Source organism: Mya arenaria, chromosome 7, assembly GCF_026914265.1.
Source record: "Mya arenaria isolate MELC-2E11 chromosome 7, ASM2691426v1".
NCBI lineage: Eukaryota > Metazoa > Mollusca > Bivalvia > Myida > Myidae > Mya > Mya arenaria.
Window position 1 is genome coordinate 33,609,444 of NC_069128.1, and position 21,204 is coordinate 33,630,647.

At 35.7% G+C, this 21,204-nt stretch overlaps 1 protein-coding gene across 1 annotated transcript; it reads right to left on the reverse strand.

The window, feature by feature from the left end:
- Positions 1-2,248: 2,248 nt before the first annotated feature.
- Positions 2,249-20,404, reverse strand: LOC128241084 (formin-E-like). The gene is made up of 9 exons (XM_052958067.1): positions 20,202-20,404; positions 7,610-7,655; positions 7,153-7,235; positions 6,182-6,271; positions 4,901-5,015; positions 3,931-3,999; positions 3,549-3,680; positions 3,005-3,338; positions 2,249-2,535 (listed from the first exon to the last, which is right to left on the reverse strand). The coding sequence occupies exons 1-9, from the start codon at positions 20,402-20,404 to the stop codon at positions 2,471-2,473; spliced, it is 1,137 nt and encodes a 378-aa protein (XP_052814027.1). The 3' UTR covers positions 2,249-2,470.
- Positions 20,405-21,204: the final 800 nt, after the last annotated feature.

Sequence of the window (21,204 nt, forward strand, 5' to 3'; positions counted from 1 at the left end):
CAACACTCGCCTTATGTTCAGTGTAAAAAGAGGCATAATTCACCACCAATAACCAGAATTATGGCCTTGCTATTCATGTGTGTATTATAGCTAGCCACATGTGTACCAAGTTTCATTTTGATAGCTTGAACATTTGATATGCTTTGACACAATAATGACGACACCAAGGCCATGAGAATAGCTAGACTTGTTTCCTTGAAACAGTCCGGCTGAAATTAAATATGTACATAATTCAAACAATATTTTTTTTTTGATTTTTTAAGTTTTTAATATTTTTTTTTTATTTTTTATGTAAGTAAAACACAAACGGGTTTAAGTATTTGGTAAAACACAAACCGGTCTAAAATAATGACCATAATTATAATTCAATGCATTTACGATGAAAAAATGTTGAGAATAAAATAATACTAATGTTAAATAAAACTGCTTTTATCGTTATTTTGATTATGTTTTGTTTGTTTTACCAATTAATTACACCTTTTTGTACAATATAATACAAACGTTTCAAAGTAAATGAAACAAATAAACATACATTACAGGTTGCACAAAAATATTTTTTATTTGGTTTTTGATTTTTAATTTTTTTTTTGATTTTTTTTTTTTTATAAAAGTTACTAAAACGTAACAAAATATTAAAACAACTATATACATCCTCCAATCATCATCATCATCCTCATCATCATCACCTTTAACACCACCAACTGCAAGTCATCAGCATACCGAAAAAATAAATAAAACTGCACAAAAGCAGAAAATAACATAAATCAAAAGAACGATTGCAACATTCCCCCAAAACAAGTTCACTGAATGCAATCAGTGATAAAACAGTATCGTATTGAAACGTTCATTCCCAACGAACATCTTCTATTGTGTATAATGCTCTTGTAAATGGTTAATAGGCTTGCCTTTCTACCAAATACCTTCGTCAACAATTACAGGTTTCATACCTTTATCCTTTTTTGATAATTCTGTGGTATATTTGTTAATGTTATGAATGTTCTACTCAGAATGTTTCAGTAGAGGTTACCCTCTGCTTTAATTGGCAAGTTTATTTAAAGTACATAATACAAAATACTGAAACTATGCCAGTCAATGGAAGCATACAGTTCAGGTTATCATGAACTAAAAAGAACAGTTCTGACCATGCTGCCTTATTTTATTGTTTCTTTAATTTGTTATATGGTATAGCACACTTTTTTTTGTAAAATAAACAACCTGACTTTTCAAATGTCTTCCAAGAATTTCAAATACGCATTTAATCTATTTGTACATCTATGTCTGTAAGGAAAGAGAGCATGATTTGGGCCGGCCCTTAAGTGTAGAGTAGAAGGTTTGTTTGACAGTGGACAGGTCAGGGTTCAGGAAAGGATTTGGGGAAAGGCATTTGTTGGACGGGATAATGGTGGGATTGAAAATTGCCTGGTGTAGGGCCAGGAGAAATTTTTGGAGGGGGATTAAGTGGAGTACAGGGGCCCCTGTTTTCAATATCGAGATGGACACCGTGAGACAGGACAGGGACTAAGGTCAGAATAGAACAGACATTGATGTACAAATTGATAATTAAATATCAATAAAAGATTCAAATAAATCTTAGTTTGTCCAATGCTCAGACAACATAAAAAAATGAGTGAAGCCAAGGTCATGTATGAAACTGTTAAATCATATACAGCTACTACTTTGGAGCTTCAGTCAAGATCTGCTTTAGGCAAATAAACAAAGTAAAATAATGCATTTGTAGATATATGCAGTCAAGTCAAAATGCTGAGATAACTACCCCAACTGGATTGAGGCCATTTCAGAAATTAATCTGAATTTAACAGATGTGAAATTAGTCTTGTATTATGAACATCATACCTTTAAAACAAGAAAGATCCATGTCAAAATTGTTTGACATTTAAATAAAACATTTTCAACCAGATTGTTGTTTGTACCAACATTAAATAAATTATTTGAAATAACTTTACTGAAGATTGAATAAGATAGTAGTGGTTGTTGAGTTGAGTTGAGTTGTGACCAAAATTAAGTGTTTGCAGTAGAACACCAACATATGACACAAAGGCTATGAACATTCTCTTTTTTGAAAGAAGACAGTTTAATGGAAAAAATGGTATCTTTCAAAAGGCAAACCTAAATTTAACCAATTAAAAATGAACACAACACTAACAAATTGTCAGTTCTAGTTCGTGGGAATGTGTTTCTTTCGAGGCAATATTCACAACCAGGGCGTGGTTGACGGTGGCCCAAAGAGACCGGCATGACACAAACACAGCTCTAGCCATTGTAGAGCACAGCAGCATTTTAGGGAAACTGCAGCCGAGTGTTGAACGATGCTAAGCAGGGATGTTGTGGTGGAGGAGAGGTGTGGAGCGATGTTGAGCAATTTGGATCAGAGAGCGATGTAGTGGTTTGGCTGAGATGCAGAAGAGGGAGTTCGGTCGAGGGGTGGGGGAGGGGCAGGCATTTTCTATTTTCATCTCCAAGCTGCTTTCTTCTTTGCCTGCCCCCCATCGTCATCATGACGTTTTCGTTTTGTTGCTGAAAATATATAAAAACAAATAATAAGAAGAAGTTAACACATGTACTAGAGAGATAAAAATATATAAAACCAATTACTACTGCAAGTGGATGGCAAAGCTCCCCTGTCTTATTTCCAGCGGTCATGTTTTGTTTAACCGGTCCGGTCTACAAAAATTACAAATTTCTGTTTTGTTTTATATTGCACACTCATAAATTTGGTATCGATGGAAATAGGACATTATTATGCATTCAATGAAAAAAGAATTTTGGAATTTGAGCCAGTACTGCCAGTACAGTAATGTGTTGAAAATGGGCATTGAAGATTTGTAAGGCACAAATAAAACCCATACCGGACACGACTTTTGGCCATGAGTATATTAATATCAGACGCTTCTTGCCATACACAACACCTCCATTCTTTTCTTAACAAATTCAAAACTTGAAAATCAAGCATATTAAGTATGCAATAAAGAAGGTATGTACTTACAGACTTGTCCCCGACCTTGGGCTGCCCCACCCTCGACCGTCTGCCCACCAGCTGACGACGTGCTGGGGGCAGTCTGCCCACCAGCTGATGACATGCTGGGGGCAGTGGCAGCAGAGCTGCGGGCAGATGTTGTCCGTGTTGAGCTGCCCGCAGGTGCTGCCGTGCTGCGGGAAGAAGTTAAGGTACTGCGCGCAGTTGTTGCGGTCTTGCGCACAGTCGTTGTTGCTGTAGTAACTCTTCCCGCAGCTAAGCCAGGTCTCGAACTGCCCACAGATGAAAAAAGGCTCCTGTGGGCAGTTGCAGGGGCAGGAGCAGGTACCACTGGTATTGGGATCTGAAATAAGGATGGCAAGGTTAATGCGACTGTTAACAAAACATATTTTAACTCAGGCAGTTATTTCTTTAATGATGTCTGAAAAGGTGATTATTAAAGGTTATTAATCTCTATATAACATTTGTTTTGTTTTATGGCAACTAGAACAATCAAAACAATTATCTATACAGTAACTTACATGTATTATTGAAAGTTGCAAAATTATCTTACCCTGCTCTGTTCTGCTATTTCAGTTGAAGGGGCCGTAATAGTATTGGCCCCTTCTTTCAGAGACCTGACTTGCTCCCTCAATTCTGCTATCTCAGCTCTCATCCGATCCATTTCTTGTCCCATAGTTGCAATCTGAAACAATATACAGTTTTACAACTCTTAATACAATTTCAATATGATATTACCTCAATATGATATAACAATCAGTAATGTTTAATCAAATGTGCTGGCCCATCCTTTAACTAGTGTAGTGGCTAACATTCTCAGCCTTAACTAGGATGTGTCGCTGTCACTAAATGCTAAAGATTTAGCTCTCATTATATTTGTTATATTAGTCAGGCTAATAATTAATCCGTTTATAGATAATGTACCATTTACTCACTTCCTCTCTCTGATTCCGGCATGTTTGCTCCAACTGTCTCTGTTCCTCCTCCTTCTCCTCCTGCCGCATCTGATGGTACAAACAAGAGCAGGATTTTATATTTTGATGAATTTTGATTTCCACAATAATTACTGAAAATACTTAAAGTATTACAAAATAGAAACAGGAATGAAAAAGAAATTAAAACTTATGGAACAAAATTTGTTTTGTTTATTTGAGTTAATCAAGGTCTGCCTACACCCATTGGCTGCATTATGGCTTGACCCAGCTGTGACGCCATCACAACTTAAATTGTGTTTAAATGCCATAAGTTACATGAGATAGAAGTGATTGCAGTCAAATCTAGACATTGGAAGACTTGAAGAAACAGAGTAAGATATATGAGATCCAGGTGCGATACCCTAGCTCTTTGCCAAGAGACCTCTTGGTTCTTTAACTTGCTGTGTAAAGCACCGATACACGTGACATTTTCCTGGGTTGAACCAGTACTGTGTAAACCACTTTTCAAAGAACTGCACTTTGTCGAGCGCCAGGCAAGGGAGTTACTAGTACCAACTTTTAACGTCTTTTGGTGTGATGCGGCCTGGGATGGAACCCACGACCTCCCACTCCATGGGCAGATGCCTTAACCACTAGACCATGGAGATGTTTGGAACAATATGCATACTGTACAATGTTTATATATATGAAGTGATTTGTGATAGGCCAAGCTATTTGCCCTCAGTCATCAGTATAGGTCTTTGCTCTTTAGACATAGGCCAAATTTCAGCCCACCTTTGACAAGTAACTGGGCAAATTCAAATAAATCACCAAAGATATATTACTTATATATCTATAGTTTGTATTTTTAAAACAAAAGCTTAATTCAAGCATGATCAGTAGTAAAAAGTGCTCAAAATAGCTTTAAATAAAAGGATTCAGGTGAAAAAGCTATCATTGACAAAAAAAGTCCAATTAAACTTTTGTGTACCTTGTTGTGTTTGGTCACACGTGTTTTACATGCCGGTCTCAACCTCAGTTCAAAGTTTCGAAACTTGAGGTGGGCCACCGTCTTCAATGTTTCCAGCTTCATGCGAAGCCCTTGCCTGAAATACATTTCAAATATTTCATCAAATTCTAACACAGAAACAAATGTGAATGCATTTAACCCCAACTTTACTGACAGAGGGACTTAAGTTCGAAACACCCATATTTTAAGAACATTAACCAATTATTAGGTCAAAAATGATTTTTAATTTATCGTTAGACATAAACTTTAGACATTTTGCTTCAATACATATATATAAATGTGACAGAAAAAATCGTTCTATGAAGATAAACAACCAATTTTAGGTCTTACTTCATAGAATATCATGTACTTACAGTTTGTTCAAAGTAAAATGGAAATTATTTACTTATTTTGCACTTGTTTAAACTGTATAAAATTTCATACAATAATAAATATAGTTTCCTTTAAGTTAAAGAGAAACCTGAGCAAGGCAGAGCAAATGAGCTAAAGCTGGTTCTTGTTATTTTGAGGGAAACTAAAGCTGTCCCAAGAGTGAGAATAAACCCCTCATACCACTTGGACAGATGAATGTTAAAAAAAAAATTGATTTTCTTTAAAAGGAGGCTATCACTTTAATGTACAATGAATTTCAACTCTTCAAAACTTAACCAATGGTCAAGTTCATATTCCAAAAAACATTCAAGTAAGATGTAATGCTGCTGACAAGAAAAAGACAGAGTTATGGTTTTTGTTCACTGCACATCCTTACAAAGTGCTTAACCTATTCAGTCGTTTTTAAATTATAACCAGTGGACAATATAAATGCAACATCAGACCACAGGGAGACTCAAATAAATTTTGTTTGACCGGGGTAAAAAAGACACAGAATTCTACATCTTTAATAATATTGTATCTGGAACATTACAATTTGACTTCATTTTAATTGCATTAAATGGATTTTGGGTTAAGGGCAAGGTTAATTTCCTATCATAACTTCGAAGTCTACAACAGTACTTCAACAACATTTCTTTGAAAACCAGCCAATTTTCACCTCATTTTCTGAATTTCATTTATTAGTTGGTGCTCATCTTCCAATGCGAGTCCAATTACCACGCATACCAAGTTTGAAATTAACGCTGCACCATCCAAAAGTGATTGAACATGAAAAGGTTAAGCCAACTTGGAACACCAATTCAAAGTGAGTCTGGTGATCTTCACAAGTTGAAACTAAAAAGATATTATACAATGTAGTTAATTTCTCACCCTGGCTGTTTTACTTGTTCAAAGGATTCATGTAGGGATTTGCACATTTCCTCTGCATCCTTAAAGTTCATATTAAATTTCCTCAACAATCTGAAAAGAAAGGAAACTGTAAATATGTACTGTAAAAGATCTGCTAGCAGATACTTAGGCATTCTCATAAGCAGAACTTACTTAACTATAAAGTATGTAAATCCATTGCTCATTTGTGTGAAGTCCTTGTCTTCAGAATTAATTATAAAAGAGGTTTGGATGACAAATTGCCTTAGCTTGTTTATCATGAATTCAAATATTATGTGGGTGTTTAACCAGTTAATAATACAAGTTGTTAACAGTATTTTTTTATGCACAAGGCCCAGTCTTATCATTGTGTACAAGGTCTGTGGGTAAACAATGTGGATACTTGTAATGTTGACATGATAATCCACCAAACTAAATCATTATCATGCATTGAGTCATGTCATTATTGTCTAAAGTTCAATATCACAGATATTTGGTCGACACAAACTGTTATGTTCACAGAAAGATCCATGTAAGAAGGACCAACCATTATCATGCATCGCAAAAGAAAAAGGGTTGTTTTGATTCAGTGTTTCTTTGTTTACTAAATGCTCAAAATGTATCCCTGAGAATCCTGAGGTAAAAATAGCGCAACCCTTCAAGCCTTGCACCAGTGAATTGATTTCTTGGCTTGATCACATTCTATATTATATACAGGCAAGCTTGTACAAACCATTTGAGGCCAAACACAAGCACAATAATTCTGTGTGGTTTCTGGCATAAATGAACGAAACAGCTCTTGGATGAAGCATGATCTGAGTGTTTTGTCGTTATCTTCCGAGACAACTAGCAAAGAGTGATTAGGGCCCTGTATGATGGCATACTTGGGTGCAATTTACAGGGCCCTTAAAACTTTATTACTGAACTTACACTGAAAGATAGGAAAAGAAGATCATTGAAAAAGAATTACATACTTCCTAAAGTCTTCCTCTCTGCAAATGTATTGGAATAGTAAGGTACTGTCTGATTCCTCCTCGACTAGTATTCGTAACTCCGGCTGTAAAAGAACAAACATGAATATGAAAAGGACTGATAAAACTGAGGAAAACAGCAATAAAAAACAGTTCATATGTTTAAAGTGATTTGTTCTGAGACCGCAATATACAGCCAATGGTTTCTGTTACAGCATAAAGCTGCTTTATTGCATTCTGTTTAAATGTCCATTTTCCCTCAAGCATACATAACCAATCAATTACATTTTTCATTTACTTCTGTTCAACTTTGTTGGCAGAATGGTAGTACTTTTGTAAATGCCAAATTATGCCAAGTAGAGCATAATAAGCATAATAAACACTGTACATACATTTGTATTAACTTCCATATCATGGCATCCTTAAAGTATACCATATCATACTAGCAAATTCAACTTACAATCCCATCTGCTACCCTCTCCCTGGTCAGCCGGATCTTTGTTTCTCTGAAAATACACAAACAAATTTTCTTCTGAAAAAATGCAATTGTTTAAAATAATATGATAAACACAATGGTCGGTAACAATAAGTATGAAACTATAACACCGCGAGTCGGATTTGACCCCTGACAAATTATTTACTGTCGACATTATAGCTGTTTTGATTGGCATTTTATTCATTAATAGGCAATAATGTTACCATTTCAATTTCAATTGAAGGTGGCATTTGAGTTGAAGGTAAAAAAGTTGAGTCGGACAAAAAAACAAAAAATAACAAAGGGCAATTACTCTGAAATATGGAAGCAAGAGTTACGTTTCATGAACACTGCACTTGCCCTCAATGAGATCAATCTACCCAAGTTTCAGGTTGATACCTCTCTATAGTTAACCATATATGCCAATGACAAAATTTAAGCTTAAAAAGTTAACAAAGGGCAGCAAGAGTTATGGTTCTTATGCACAGCACTTGCCCTCAAGATCTTTCTAGCTTTGAAGTTTCAAGTTGATACCTCTTATATTCTTTAAGATAAATCCCAAACAAAACTTTCAGCATGAAAATCAACAAACGGCAATAACTCTGAAAATATGCAAACAAGAGTTATAGTTTGTGTACTCTGCACTTGCCCTCAATGAGATCTATCTGCACATAAAATTTCAAGATGATACCACTTATAGTTTATGAGATATGCCCCGGACAAGTGAAAACTGGACGCCACCGACAAAACTACCCCTATATGTCACCATTTTAGACGACATTTCAGGCCACAAAAGAATTACTTTCAACCTTTTATTCAAAATCAATACAAACACATGTATAACAAACATAAGTTTTTAGTGATAAACCCTTAACTACTTACTTAATAATGCATTTATGGAAAGAAAAATACTGATAACAAGGTTGTAACTGTATTTAATAGCTGAAAATGCAAAAATATTAAATGATTGGTGAATGCTAAAAGATTAACTATGATCCTCATAAGGTAGAAATAACCTGTTTTCTGTACATTTCTTTCAAATTAAACTCCGTATCATTCATAATAACCATTGTTTTAGACATTTGTTCATTCATTTTGGTATATTCAAACAATTAAATCGATCTTGGAAAATCTCATTTGGGAGTAAGAGTGCATCTTTAAGATTACACCCTGATTTGTAATAAAAGAAATTAAATACAGTATTGTAACAGTTGCAATTTTTTGCAAGTTTTCTGGCCTTAGTGCTCAATAATTATAAAAATTGCAATATTAAAACAATGAAAGCTTAAATTCCCAACACATTTGGAACACCTCAAATTCTTAATTCCTTTTATATTTTAAAGCTGCTGTACTCTCATGTTTTTTTAGGTTTTGTCTTGGAACAAGCCAATTTTGGAAAAAGTTAAAGAAAACCAGTTATGTAAGACAGTTGACAAAAAATTAGATCACAGATTTTTATATTGCTCCTGCATTGATGTTTTATGCATTTTTCTTCAACTGTTAGTAAAGGTTTAAGCCATAAAACAATAATTTTGGAATGGAAATATGAAAATATACAATCTGATTTTTTGTCAGCAATCTTATATAATTGGATTGCAGATATTCACACAAAGAATTGCACTTTCAAGACAATTAATAATAAAAGTGTTAAAAAAATGGTATGTCTGTGAGAGTGCAGCTGAAAAAGTGAAATAAGAATAAACTTCCATTTTGTGGCCATCTTTGAGTAAACCACAAATATTATTGAAAATTAACTTAAAGAGTACTTCATGTAGTGGGGAATTTAACATTGTGAACTTTTCAACATCAGTGCTTGAAGTGTCACTGCATTAACAACAACTTTGTTCATCGCCTCTGCCTTTGTCCACAAATAAGCAATCTCTACCATAAGATATCACAGTATTGTAAAAAAATATGGAATAATTGTATACATACACTGCTTGAACAATGCATTATTTTTATATGTGTTGTTGTTGGTGGACTAATTGTACCACACTGTCTAGTTCTCTCTATCTGGCTCATGCAATACATAAAAATTTGTAAGCATTTGGAGTGTCAAAAATGCCAAAAGCAGCATATATTTGCACATATATTTGACTTCATAAAAGTCTGAGCATGTTTGTAATATTAAGACTCCTTTATGGCTATACAATGTCCTTCAATGCGTTTGAAACATATGAATATATATTTTGGATGTTCTAGTTTTGTATAAATAAGAGTATACATTTATCTGTTTATATACTTTGCTGAAATTGTACAATATTTATCAATTGAAACCAGTAGATAATTTTCCCTTAAATCATAGTAACTTCTTCCCAAAAGCCGAAGACTGACAATTCCTGAGACTCGATTCTCATGAAAATTCCTGGTTTCACCTTTATACCATAAAATGCATGAATTTCTTTATCTAAAGGCTTCAACCTTAATTAATTATAAAGAATACATATCGAGACTAAAACTTGCTCAGCTCTTACTTAAACACAGTATTTCTATAAATGGGCTAGTTGATCTTATCACGTGATATTACCAAGTTAGGTAACCTAAGCTTAAATATACCACTTGTTTGGAGTAAGCCTTCGTAGCACAGTGGATACAACACTGGATTGCAATTTTGGCGTCATGGGTTCACACCCGGTCTCCGACACATTTTTGACATATTGGTACTTTTTTTTAAAATTATGATATCAAAGTCAGTAACATACTTTATTAAACAATTGACCTGAGATTTGTAAGAGAAAAAACTTTTTTGGTGCCATTCTGGTGTACAGTCCCTTTAAAGCTCAAGTCTCTTTAAGAACCCTTACTACCATTATAAATATTTTCATGAAAAAATGATTACATTTTGCAAATACAAGATTATCACTCAATCACCAAGTAATAAATGATGGCAGACAAAAATGAAGGGCATAAGCTACAGTATCATATTGATGTGAGATGAGAAACCTTTTTTCCTAATAGTCCAATTATAACTTAAACCATACAAATTATAACAGGTGTGAGAGGCTGTCGGCCAATTGTATCATCACTTAACCTTTTATAAGCGACAAATTGCTTAATGAAGTTAAATGGCGGATCTGTGGTCAAGTGGTTATACAATTGACAATCAAACCAGGGATTGCTGGCTTGATTCTCCATCACATCACTAAAACAAGAGGGCCAAATGGCCCTGAATCGCTCACCTGTCATATATTGCACATTGGTTTGATAAGAAATCTGGATGGTTCAAAGTAGTTAAGGTTTTTTAAAAGTCTGGGTCATTTTTTACCCCAATGGACAATAAAGGTAGAGGTCCACTTAATGATGTATTATGCCAAATAGCTCTAGTCCTTGTGAATTCGGAGAGAATTTTTTTTTATGCTTCTTTTATATACAAATATTGAAAACCTAAGCCTATGAACACGGGGCGTGGCCAATTTTGACCCCAGGGCTAAAGTTTGAACAATCTTAATAGTGGTCCAATAAACGATGCTTCATACCAAATATCTAAGGCCTTCGCCTTTTGGTTTCGGAGAAGAAGATTTTTTAAGTTTTCATCATATACATATATAAGGAAACCCATGACCGCCCGGGTGGGGCCATTTTTTGACCCCAGGGCCAAAGATTGAACAATATTGGTACAAGTCAACTAGATGATATATCATGCCAAATATCTAAGCTCTTGTCACTACTTGATTTTACGTGTGTATCTATATATGTATATTTGTTATTAATTGTTGTATGTGGCCCATATTGAAAATTGGTATGTGTACTAAATATGTTATCCAGTTTAAATTAAGACATTACTTGTCTTTGTGAGTTCGGAGAAGATTTTTTAAGTTTTCACTATAACACATATGGAGAAAACCCATCAGCCCCGGGGTGTGGCCAATTTTGACCCCAGGGCCATAATTTGAACAAAGCTCTAAGCCACGTAAGTTCAGAGGAGATGTTTTTGAAGTTTTCACTATAAACATATAGAGAAAACCCATGACCCCACAAGGGGGCGGGGCCAATTTTGACCCCAAGGCCATAATTTGAACAATCTTTGTAGAGGTAGGTCCACTAGACGATGAATCATGCCAAATATCTAAGCTCTAGTCCAAGTAAGTTCAAAGGAGAAGATTTTTGATGTTTTAACTATAAACATATAGAGAATACCCTAACCCCCCGGGGCGGGGCCAATTTTGACCCCAAGGCCATAATTTGAACAATCTTTGTAAAGGTCCACTAGACAATAATCATGCCAAATATCTAAGCTCTAGTCCAAGTAACTTCAGAGGAGAAGATTTTTGAAGTTTTAACTATAAACATATCAAGTATACCCATGACCCCCCGGGGCGGGGCCAATTTTGACCCCAAGGCCATAATTTGAACAATCTTTGTACAAGTCCACTAGACGATGAATCATGCCAAATATCTAAGCTCTAGTCCAAGTAAGTTCAAAGGAGAAGATTTTTGAAGTTTTCACTATAAACATATAAAGAAAACCAATGACCCCACAAGGGGGCGGGGCCAATTTTGACCCCAAGGCCATAATTTGAACAATCTTTGTAAAGGTCCACTAGACGATGAATCATGCCAAATATCTAAGCTCTAGTCCAAGTAAGTTCAGAGGAGAAGATTTTTGAAGTTTTAACTATAAACATATAGAGAATACCAATGACCCCCCAGGGCGGGGCCAATTTTGACCCCAAGGCCATAATTTGAACAATCTTTGTAGAAATCCACTAGACGATGAATCATGCCAAATATCTAAGCTCTAGTCCAAGTAAGTTCAAAGGAGAAGATTTTTGAAGTTTTCACTATAAACATATAGAGAAAACCATGACCCCCCGGGGCGGGGCCAATTTTGACCCCAAGGCCATAATTTGAACAATCTTTGTAAAGGTCCACTAGACGATGAATCATGCCAAATATATAAGCTCTAGTCCAAATAAGTTCAGAGGAGAAGATTTTTGAAGTTTTAACTATAAACATATAGAGAATACCCATGACCCCCCCGGGGCAGGGCCAATTTTGACCCAAGGGCCATAATTTGAACAAACTTTGTAGAGGTCCACTAGACGATGAATCATGCCAAATATCTAAGCTCTAGGCCAAGTAAGTTCAGAGAAGAAGATTTTTGAAGTTTTCACTATAAACATATAGAGGAAACCCATGACCCCCCGGGGCGGGGCCAATTTTGACCCCAGGGCCATAATTTGAACAAACTTTGTAGAGGTCCACTAGACGATGAATCATGCCAAATATCTAAGCTCTAGTTCAAGTAAGTTCAGAGGAGAAGATTTTTGAAGTTTTCACTATAAACATATAGAGAAAGCCCATGACTCCCCGGGGCGGGGCCAATTTTGACCCCAAGGCCATAATTTGAACAATCTTTGTAAAGGTCTACTAGACGATGAATCATGCCAAATATATAAGCTCTAGTCCAAGTAAATTCAGAGAAGAAGACTTTTTAAGTTTTCACTATAAACATATAAAGAAAACCCATGACCCCCTGGGGCGGGGCCAATTTTGACCCAAGGGCAATAATTTGAACAAACTTTGTAGAGGTCCACTAGACGATGAATCATGCCAAATATCTAAGCTCTAGGCCAAGTAAGTTCAGAGGAGAAGATTTTTTAAGGTTTTCACTATAAACATAAAACGAAAACCCATGACCCCCCGGGGCGGGGCCAATTTTGACCCAAGGGCCATAATTTGAACAAACTTTGTAGAGGGCCACTAGACGATGAATCATGCCAAATATCTAAGCTCTAGGCCAAGTAAGTTCAGGAGAAGATTTTTGAAGTTTTCACTTAATATAATAAACATATACATGTAGAGAAAACCCATGACCCCCCGGGCCGGGGCCAATTTTGACCCCAGGGCCATAATTTGAACAAACTTTGTAGAGGTCCACTAGACGATGAATCATGCCAAATATCTAAGCTCTAGTCCAAGTAAGTTCAGAGAGAAGATTTTTGAAGTTTTCACTATAAACATATAGAGAAAACCCATGACTCCCCGGGGCGGGGCCAATTTTGACCCCAAGGCCATAATTTGAACAATCTTTGTAAAGGTCTACTAGACTAGACGATGAATCATGCCAAATATAAGCTCTAGTCCAAGTAAATTCAGAGAAGAAGATTTTTTAAGTTTTCACTATAAACATATAAAGAAAACCCATGACCCCCCGGGGCGGGGCCAATTTTGACCCAAGGGCAATAATTTGAACAAACTTTGTAGAGGTCCACTAGACGATGAATCATGCCAAATATCTAAGCTCTAGGCCAAGTAAGTTCAGAGGAGAAGATTTTTTAAGGTTTTCACTATAAACATAAAACGAAAACCCATGACCCCCCGGGGCGGGGCCAATTTTGACCCAAGGGCCATAATTTGAACAAACTTTGTAGAGGGCCACTAGACGATGAATCATGCCAAATATCTAAGCTCTAGGCCAAGTAAGTTCAGGAGAAGATTTTGAAGTTTTCACTATAAACATATACATGTAGAGAAAACCCATGACCCCCCGGGCCGGGGCCAATTTTGACCCCAGGGCCATAATTTGAACAAACTTTGTAGAGGTCCACTAGACGATGAATCATGCCAAATATCTAAGCTCTAGTCCAAGTAAGTTCAGAGGAGAAGATTTTTGAAGTTTTCACTATAAACATATAGAGAAAACCCATGACCCCCCGGGGTGGGCCCAATTTTGACCCAAGGGCCATAATTTGACCAATCTTGGTAGAGGACCATTTGGTGATCCTACCTACCATATATCAACGCCTAAGCCTTGTGGTTTGGGAGAAGAAGATTTTTAAAGTTTTTCCTTTTGGTTGCCATGGCAACCAGAGTTCTGCATGGAATTGAATTCTTTGAACAACTTTGATAGAAGACCACCCAAGGAACATCCCTATGAAGTTTTATTAATATTGGCCCAGCGGTTAAGGAGGAGATGTCTTTTAAGTAAATTGTTGACGCACGACGCACGACGGACGCCGGACAAAAGGCGATCACAAAAGCTCACCTTGTCACAAAGTGACAGGTGAGCTAAAAACAGGGAAGCTATAACATTCTGTCTGTGCACTATGCTAAAAAACAAAACTAAAATGACTAACAATCTTAATAGGACAGAAGCCGAATGGGCAAGGCCCGACTGCAAGAATAAATAAGCACACACACACACATACTGAAGTTATTACAACTTCATTTCAGCTTGAAACATGTTATTGAGAAGAAGTGCTCATAATCAACTCCAGATTTAATTAGTCACATCAGGGAAATGTACTGGTTATATTCTAGTGATAAACACAAGCTTGTCAGAAAATAATTCCATGAGTTTCTGTAAAATCACAAATATCTCTGGGACATAATTATCTTTAGTGGATGTTGTGGGTTGGATGATCTACAAGTCAAATTCAATTTTACCATTAATTTTGAAATTTGGTCACATTGTCTATGTAAAAGGGATAAATAAATATACATGGTAGTGGTATACAACTTGAAGGTACAGAGATGTTTGTTTATTGGACTGCCATTATGATTTATATCACCTTAATATTGATCAATAAGGTAGTCAATTTTTTAATTCGCTGAACATTAAATCATTCTAATAACCTTCCTCCAGGCTCATGCTACAACATGCTCAGATTATAAACCTCATGTGTTTAGGCATCGCCATTTGATTTTCTTTCTTGATCAAATGTATAATCAACTATTAAATTAAACACCCTTACTATAAGTTTTCACAGTTAACAAAAACACATTCAATGGCTTCTCTTTTTTATATTCTTCATATTTGTGCATCTTACACCAATGACCATTATAGTTACTGATCAAGCAATAATTGTAATGGATATCTGCCTTGATAAACATATTGTCCAATGGTGAGATGATACAAATATTAATATTGGCCCATGGTGAATTTGTCCTTTTCAGAAAATTACGAAATTTAAACCCAACGAATATTAATTAGTTCACAGTAATATCTGACAGGTTAAAACCTGCAACCACAGATGCATCAAGTCTTCTCCAATGATTGAGTAAATAATTGCAGTTTTATCAATTCCATCACATACCAGTAGACACACCAATATGTATGACTTTTTAATTAGAAAGGAATGGTACCTTCCGAAGAGAACTTTAAATAAATCACAAATAATCATCTCTTAGAAGTCTATTATGCACCAGTCAATTGTATCCACGCATTCCGCCCCAAAGTGTGTGGGGGGTATACCGGGGGGGGGGGGGGGAAATAGTCCGGGGGGGGGGGGGGGGCGAATGGGCTGTGTTTTTTACCTTCCAGGTGTGGCCCAACAGTATTGGATGAATGTGTTGGTTTTGTGTTGGCACAAAGAAAGCGGGGAATGGGCCAAACCTAGTAAATTAGTCTCATACTGGATATGTTGAATCATTCAAGAAGCCAGTTTTCTGATCCTGAGTCTCAAATATAAAGCTGCAGATAACAGTATACATTTCATTACCTTTTTCTAAAGTTGAATATTGATGATTAAATTTGCTTAATGATACATAAACTGACATTTATTTGTGTAATCATAGATGACTTACTCTGAGACCATGGTCACAGAACAACAGAGAAATTGATTTGGATTTAGATCTTATTAAGTCTCTTGTCAAACAATTTATCCCACAAGTGTACATTGTATACGCTCTAACAGACGCATAAATAAATAGTTACATTTTCAAAAGGGGAATTTTGCAAGTTGACAGCAACAAAACATATTAATGCAAATTTATGCAATTCAAGACTATGGATTGGAAATTGTAACCAAAAACATCAGGACTTTTTCATTCTATGGATTGGAAATTGGTTTAAAAATCATTAAAAGACAGGCCTGTAAAATAATAGCACCACTCATCAAAAACTTATATTTCTCCCTTTAAATCTGCACTCTCACAAATAACAGCTTTGACCTTCCTTTTTGGTCTCAGCTTTTATGGCATCACTTCCTTAAATTCAGTCATAAAAGATACTCCCAATGGAACTGACCTCAGTTATTTGGTAAACTGCCCAAAATTTCAGTTTACTTATTTAAGTGTTAGTAATGCTTTTAAAGGGACTGCGCTCCTTATGACGTAATTGCAAAAAAAAAAAAAATTGTAGAAAACTGACATAAACTTGGTATCAATGTGTGCATTATGCATTGAAACTTACTTACTGCAGTTCCACATAGTTTACAATTAACTTATTTTTCTCTGTGTTTTCCTAATTTTCAAAGATTAACCAAGAACGTTTTTTCTGTGAAAAGACTTAGGAGAATTATTTAATTAAATGTTTTACTCGTTGATATAATTGTTAAAAAGAATAACAAAATAAAAAAATGTGTTGAAGACCAGGTTCGAACCCCTGTGGCCAAAATTGTAGTCTAGTGTTGTATCCACTGTGCTATGAAGGCTAACTCTAAACGAGTGGTATATTTTAAGCTATATAACTAACTTGGTAATATCACGTGATAACATCAACTAGACATACCCAGTTATCTTTTTGAATGGAAAAATACAATATAATTGCTAAACTAAAATAAATTGTAAACTATGTTGTACTTCAGTTAGTAAGTTTCAATACATTGTAAGTTTGTCAGTTTTTCTACAATTTTCTTTTTTTCTTGCCAATTGAACCTCGGGTCCGAATTTCTCGAAACTTCTTAAGCTTAACAGGATTAAGTCGCTTATTTGAATTAGCCAAAATACATACTGAAAATGGATTGATAAATGAAAAATGGTTTATTCTGATAATAGTACAGATTTTTTCTTCATAATTTCTAAAAAATCTTCAAGCAGTAATAACACAACAGTGAGATTAGCTAAATCATGTTATTAGGGACTTAAGAAGTTTCGAGAAATCGGGGCCTGGTGCATAGTGATGCTGCTTAAAGGTCAAAGTTAAGGACATCTGAGGACAACATTGGTGGTCATTTGTACACATGGTCAATTTCATTGCTGTAGCTTTACAAATAAAATAGTTAAAAAGGGTGGGGCTAGCTTTTGCCCAAGGGGCATAATTTCAAATGTTTTCCTGGACAGTTATTGTATGATGCTCCACAACAAATATCAAAAGGTATAATGGGCTTTGTGTTTTGAAACAAGAAAATTAATTTCTTGAATAAGTCTCTTAGAAACTTGTGACCCCTGGGGCAGTGCCAATTTTGACCATAGGGGCATAATTTGAACAACCATGGTAGTGGACCACAAAATTAAGCCTTGATCATATTAGCAAGGATCTGCATACCTGTTTCAGACAAAAAGGTTCTTACCATTTCCCAATTTAAGTATACAAAACCCGTGAACCTGGGGGCATTGCTTGTAATGACCCCAGGGACATAACTTGAACAAACATTCACAAGCATGTGACTTTACATGTAAACTTGACTAGAAATACACTTTGCTCATGTAGACTCGGCTAAAACTAGACTTAGACTTAGTTGAAATACTTTCAAGGCCCATTATTTAGGTATGCGTGGGAGAATCTGGCTATTTTTAAAAGAAACCGAGCTCTACTCAGTATCTAGATATACTGTGCAAGTTTCATCGAGAACCAATCAGAACTGAAGACTGTATTGTGATCACAAGCAATTGTTTACAGATGCACGCACATACTACATACACATACATGTTGGCCAGTAGAGCTCTTCTTGCCTTTGGCCATTTGTGCTTAAATGCATAAAAACATCAGTTTTGAAATACGACATAAAAATCTGCAATCTTACTTCAGTTTTGTCAGCAGTCTTATATAACTGGTGTCCATGCATTTTCACCAATAAATGGCTAGTTTCAAGACAAAAAATATAAAAGTTCAAAACATTCAATCTGTGAGAGTGCAGCTTTAAAACAAATAAAAAATGTTCAATACTGTACAGAAAAGATACTGTTCTCAGAACATCCCTTAAGTTAGATAACCGTGTGAAAAATATTCAAATATTTCAATACATAAAAAATCAGTGTTAATTACGGACATTTCAACTTGAAATCTACTTGGACTTATCATAGTTTGCATTTCAATTCAGTCCTACATCATGTACTGAGTTGTGTCAGTACATGTATAGCAAATATAATAAGTGATGCACGTTCACTTCCCAGCAGCCTTAGCAAGACCTACACTACTCACTAGGCTACAGCATGTCACCGTACCGTACCAGTTTCAAGATCATTATCATACGGAACTTCATGAACTCTGCCATATATCTCGAATCCGAGAAGCTCTGATTATGATATCCGAATGTTTGTGTATCCGATTTTTATTTACCTGTTAACATGGTGCTAGATAGGAAATAGGCATGGTTGTCATAACATTCTTTTGAAATAAAACGTTTCTGGGATACCCTTGAAACATATATATCCGCCGTTTCCTTAATGAATAAATCAAATGTACATGGCAAAAGTATTCTTCGTGGTGGTGGTGGTGGTGGAGGTGGTGGTTTGTCAACAATTATACCGCAGACAACACTGAGGGAGCAGACAACATTTTCAGACTATTAACACTCTTGATGTGCATTGAAATTTTGCCTTCAACAAATGGGATCTAAAAAAAATCCTGTCACCGCTACCCGAGTATATTACCATGAACACAGCCGTTTTGTAAAAAAATATTACAAAAAAACTATACTCCGAAATATAAAAAAGAACTGCTAGCGTGCAGGCTGATGGTGCCATGGTCTACATTCATATATATGAACATCAATGCGTAAAACCACAGTACAGAAGCAAACTATTTTGTATTTTTTTTTACATTACTATGTCGGAAAATAGCTCATTGGGCTTATGTTTCTTGTTAACACATACCCGACTTTAAATATTTAAAGATTCTTTAATCTTGTATCTTGTTATAGAAAGTTTTAAACTTGAAAAAGATAGCTAATACGAGAGCATATCTTTCGAAGTATAGATTCCCAGTGTAATCAGACGCACGCACAAACCCAAGCGCGTGAAGCAGTCAGGCCAAAGTTTGCTCAGCAGGTCTAAAATGTATCAAACACATGACCAGACATCGGTCAGTTTGATATCTGGAGTCGTTTTGTTTATAAAAAAATCGATAGCGAGTGGACGAATTGGCCTTTCGTGGTGGGTAAGACAATACCTGACACGTGGCACCTACACAGATTTCTTAAAAAAAAGTCTTTATCGAACAAACAATAAATCCAGAACTTTCAATCGCTTGCCAAAACTCCGGCATGTTTTTGGTTTAATTAAGATTATTTTTGTATACTGTTAATCTGCTTAAAAGAACATATTTCTTATATCTAACAAGCATTTTGATATGTTTACACTATTGTTTTCGTCATAAAATATGAGACAGATTCTTTAATAACATAGAGCTCTATATAGCTAGCTATACGTCCATTTTCACTTAGCAAAACATTTTCATTATTAAACAAATACGTGTAGTGTGTAGACAATTTTGATACTTCTGGTTTACTTCGAATAAGAATTTGAAATAAATAACGAAAATTTGTATCTCTACAATAGCTTTTCTGTGGAGAACACACACTTCTGAATTCCAGCTCACATGCCACGTGGGCACTGATACAAATTCCTTGTAAAGAGTTTTTACGAACAAACCAGGAATTGTCTACGTTCGTTTTCTCTCGATAGCACTTACCTCTCTATTCCTGTCCGCGTGTCAATGATCTTACACGGAACGGCTCTGACTGAGGTTCCCGGCTCCCAGCCCCACTCCGACTCCCCGGACTCATCCAAACGCATCGGATCTGCTGATGACGTTGCAGTTAGCGGTGTTGAAGATGATGATGATGATGATGATGATGATGATGATGACAACTCTCCCAAAACTACTCCTGCCATACTCAATCTAATCACTAATAAAGAACTCAAATGCTATCAAAAACCCAAAAACGACTCCGCCGTTGCGTGGTCTGAAGCTGTTTATATACTGGTCAGAGTGATAAGAACCATATGGAGCGAAGGGGCGTGGTTGGAATTTATTTTTTTATAGGATCAACTGAAGTGATTTTTCTTATGAACATTTCTTGTCAGTAACTAAAAATGCTGACCATGTTGTTTTGGGAAGGATATGATGGAAGAACACTTCAAACTAGATCTTATTTACAAACTTAAGATTTTAGAACATTTTCCAAGGTCCTGGCCTTCGCTAGAGCTACGCCCCAGCAGAGTGTGGTCAAATTTCTATTCTTGTATAATGAAATCATTATAGTTAAGGCGTCAGGCCCCTTTAGAAATTACCACAAAATATGCTCTTTAACGTGTCTAGTAAACCACAACTGGCTGATTGTAAGCATTGTTATACCTTAAAATATGCATCTTTCGTTCACGGGAATCATGGATTTCATTCACTCAAGTGAAATTCCCGTGCTCTTTATTGTTCAAGATTGGAAAATCACGCGGAAATATTTATTCATGTATATAGAGAAGAGAATTATGCAACATTATTATGTACATGTATGTGTATACATTTCCAATATCGCGTGATACATTGTCTTATGATACATGAATTCAAGGGCATCCACCATGTGTGTATAGAAGGCCAATTATTAAAACGTTTCTAAAATTCATGTTTTATTCAGTTTTGAGTAATGTCACACATACATCATCTGCAACATGGTTTAGTGAATAGGAGATGACCA